Source organism: Lactuca virosa, chromosome 7, assembly GCF_052849685.1.
Source record: "Lactuca virosa cultivar CGN04683 chromosome 7, Lactuca_virosa_CGN04683_v6, whole genome shotgun sequence".
Lineage (NCBI taxonomy): Eukaryota > Viridiplantae > Streptophyta > Magnoliopsida > Asterales > Asteraceae > Lactuca > Lactuca virosa.
Genome location: NC_136432.1, coordinates 106,450,857 through 106,453,044, shown reverse-complemented (window position 1 = coordinate 106,453,044; position 2,188 = coordinate 106,450,857). Strand labels below are relative to the sequence as shown.

General features: G+C 33.6%; 1 protein-coding gene across 1 annotated transcript; it reads right to left on the bottom strand.

Moving 5' to 3' along the window:
• Window positions 1-927: 927 nt before the first annotated feature.
• Window positions 928-1,473, bottom strand: LOC145127022 (RING-H2 finger protein ATL56-like). Its single transcript, XM_079062275.1, has one exon. It carries the CDS (start codon window positions 1,471-1,473, stop codon window positions 928-930), a length of 546 nt encoding a protein of 181 aa, XP_078918401.1.
• Between the last annotated feature and the right edge of the window lie 715 nt (window positions 1,474-2,188).

Sequence of the window (2,188 nt, the reverse complement as noted above, 5' to 3'; positions counted from 1 at the left end):
AAAATTAGTAAAAATCGGATTTTTAAAATTAATAGAATCTATGATCCCTTAAAATATGCATATTTCCTTTATTAAATCTATATTAATTGACTAAAATACCCTTCTAGTTAAATTTGATGATATTTTTCAATTATATTTAGTTCAATAATATGTATTAATCACTTTCTTAAAATAAGTAAATGATTGGCCCACATTTATGCATACAATAACACAATAATTACTTTGAATAGAATAACCTAAGCCTATATATATATATATATATATATATATATATATATATATATATATATATATATATATATATATAGGTTCATTTGAGACCATATTAATTTTGTGAGACCGTGTGACGCAATCTAAAAATAATTTTAAAATATAAAAAAAGCAAAATTCTCAATTTTTTTTAATTATTATTTTCGTCGTTTTATTTACCTAAAAAATGTTAATAAAAATATAAATAAAAATAAGTAAAAATTACCACTTTTTTTAAAAATACGTGAAAGATTGTAATAGAATATTAGACTGTAATATTATAATGTGATTTTATAATGTTACAATATTTTAGTATTCTACTAGATTCGTCAGATATGTAATATATATTCTAATATTCAACTAGAATATTCTAATATTCTAATATAATATTTCACAGATATTGTAATATATATATATATATATATATATATATATATATATATATATATATATTCTGAAGATAATGTCTCTAAATTGACTTAATTGCAAAGAGCTTACATATATAATTTGGTCCAAAACATAAATTTAACCATTTCAAGATTAAAAGTTAAAACCAACCAATTAAATATCTATAGATGCTTGATTTTTTTGAACTAAAAATACATAATTACAACGAAAATAGACGTGGAATGGAAAAACATGCAAAAAGCCTACACTTTAGCAGTCAAAATCTAGTAATTAACCACTACCTACACCAATTGCCCAGAAGAATTTACAGTCATCGTCACTGACAATCAAATCGGATGACCGATCAACTTCCAGCCGGAGAGGTGTCCGGCAAACGGGGCAAGTTGGTACTTTCATAAGCCATGAGTCCACACAGTGTGCGTGAAAGATGTGGTTACACACCGGTAGCTTACGACACAAGTCTCCTTCGTTGAAGCCCTCCAAGCATATCGAACAGTCGGTGGAAGCAGCGGCGGCGGAGGAGTATTGGAAGGACGGGAGGTTGTTCTGTAAGTGGAGAAAAGAGTAAGAGGAGGTCGGTGGTGGGGTGATGTGTTGCCGGCGGCGGTGAAGGAAGGAGCCGAATATGAGGATGTGTACCAGGAGGATGGCAGCAAGGCCGAGAAAGATAAGGAAAAGGGAGAGAATTAGGGACATAACCATGAATTTAAGAAAGATTGACAAAAGCTTTGGGTTGCGTTTGGGTTGTGAATGGTTGGAGACAGTGGCATGGTTGATGCGGGTGTCTGAATAACGATAGCGATTGGTGTTTGGCATGTCAATCGAGAGAGAGAGAGAGAGAGAGAGAGAGAGAGAGAGAGAGAGAGAGAGAGTATTTGGGATTGGGATCTAACGAGGGCAATGGAAAAATGGTAAAGTGTAGAGACAGAAAGTAGCGGCGGTTTGTAGAGAGAGAAAGATGTGGAGGAGGAGGCGGACAGACGTTGATGGGGACTTGAATACCGGAGTTGAATACCAAGGGCTTTGTCGGTTAAGATTGAGTGCGACAGATTTTTAACGTTATTATTTCGGTCTCATTCATTACTTTATTAGCGACGAAGAGTGGGATGAGATGGATACCACATAAAATTTGATTTTTTATTCATTACTTTATTATTTCGGTCTCATTCATTACTTCAATGGATTTTTTTTTTTTTTTTTACAAATAATTTTTTCGGATGACCAATAAAATTGTGAAAGTCGGTCCATTCATTACGTCAGTCGGTTTTTTTTCTTTTTTAGACCATTTATGGCTCGTGACGTGTCTGGACATTCACGCCGTGAACACCGTCCCCCGAGCCGTTATGTGATGCTTCGTCGTTGTGGTAACGAGATGTAACGAGTGTTATTCTTTTGTTTTTTCTTCTTTAATTTGCCCCATAACCGCGTTATTCCTATGTGGACTTTCAACGGCGTCTTTTTTCTTTGCCCATAGCGTGCACTCTTACAAATAGTTTTTGCCGATGACAAATGAAAGCAGTGAATATTTAGG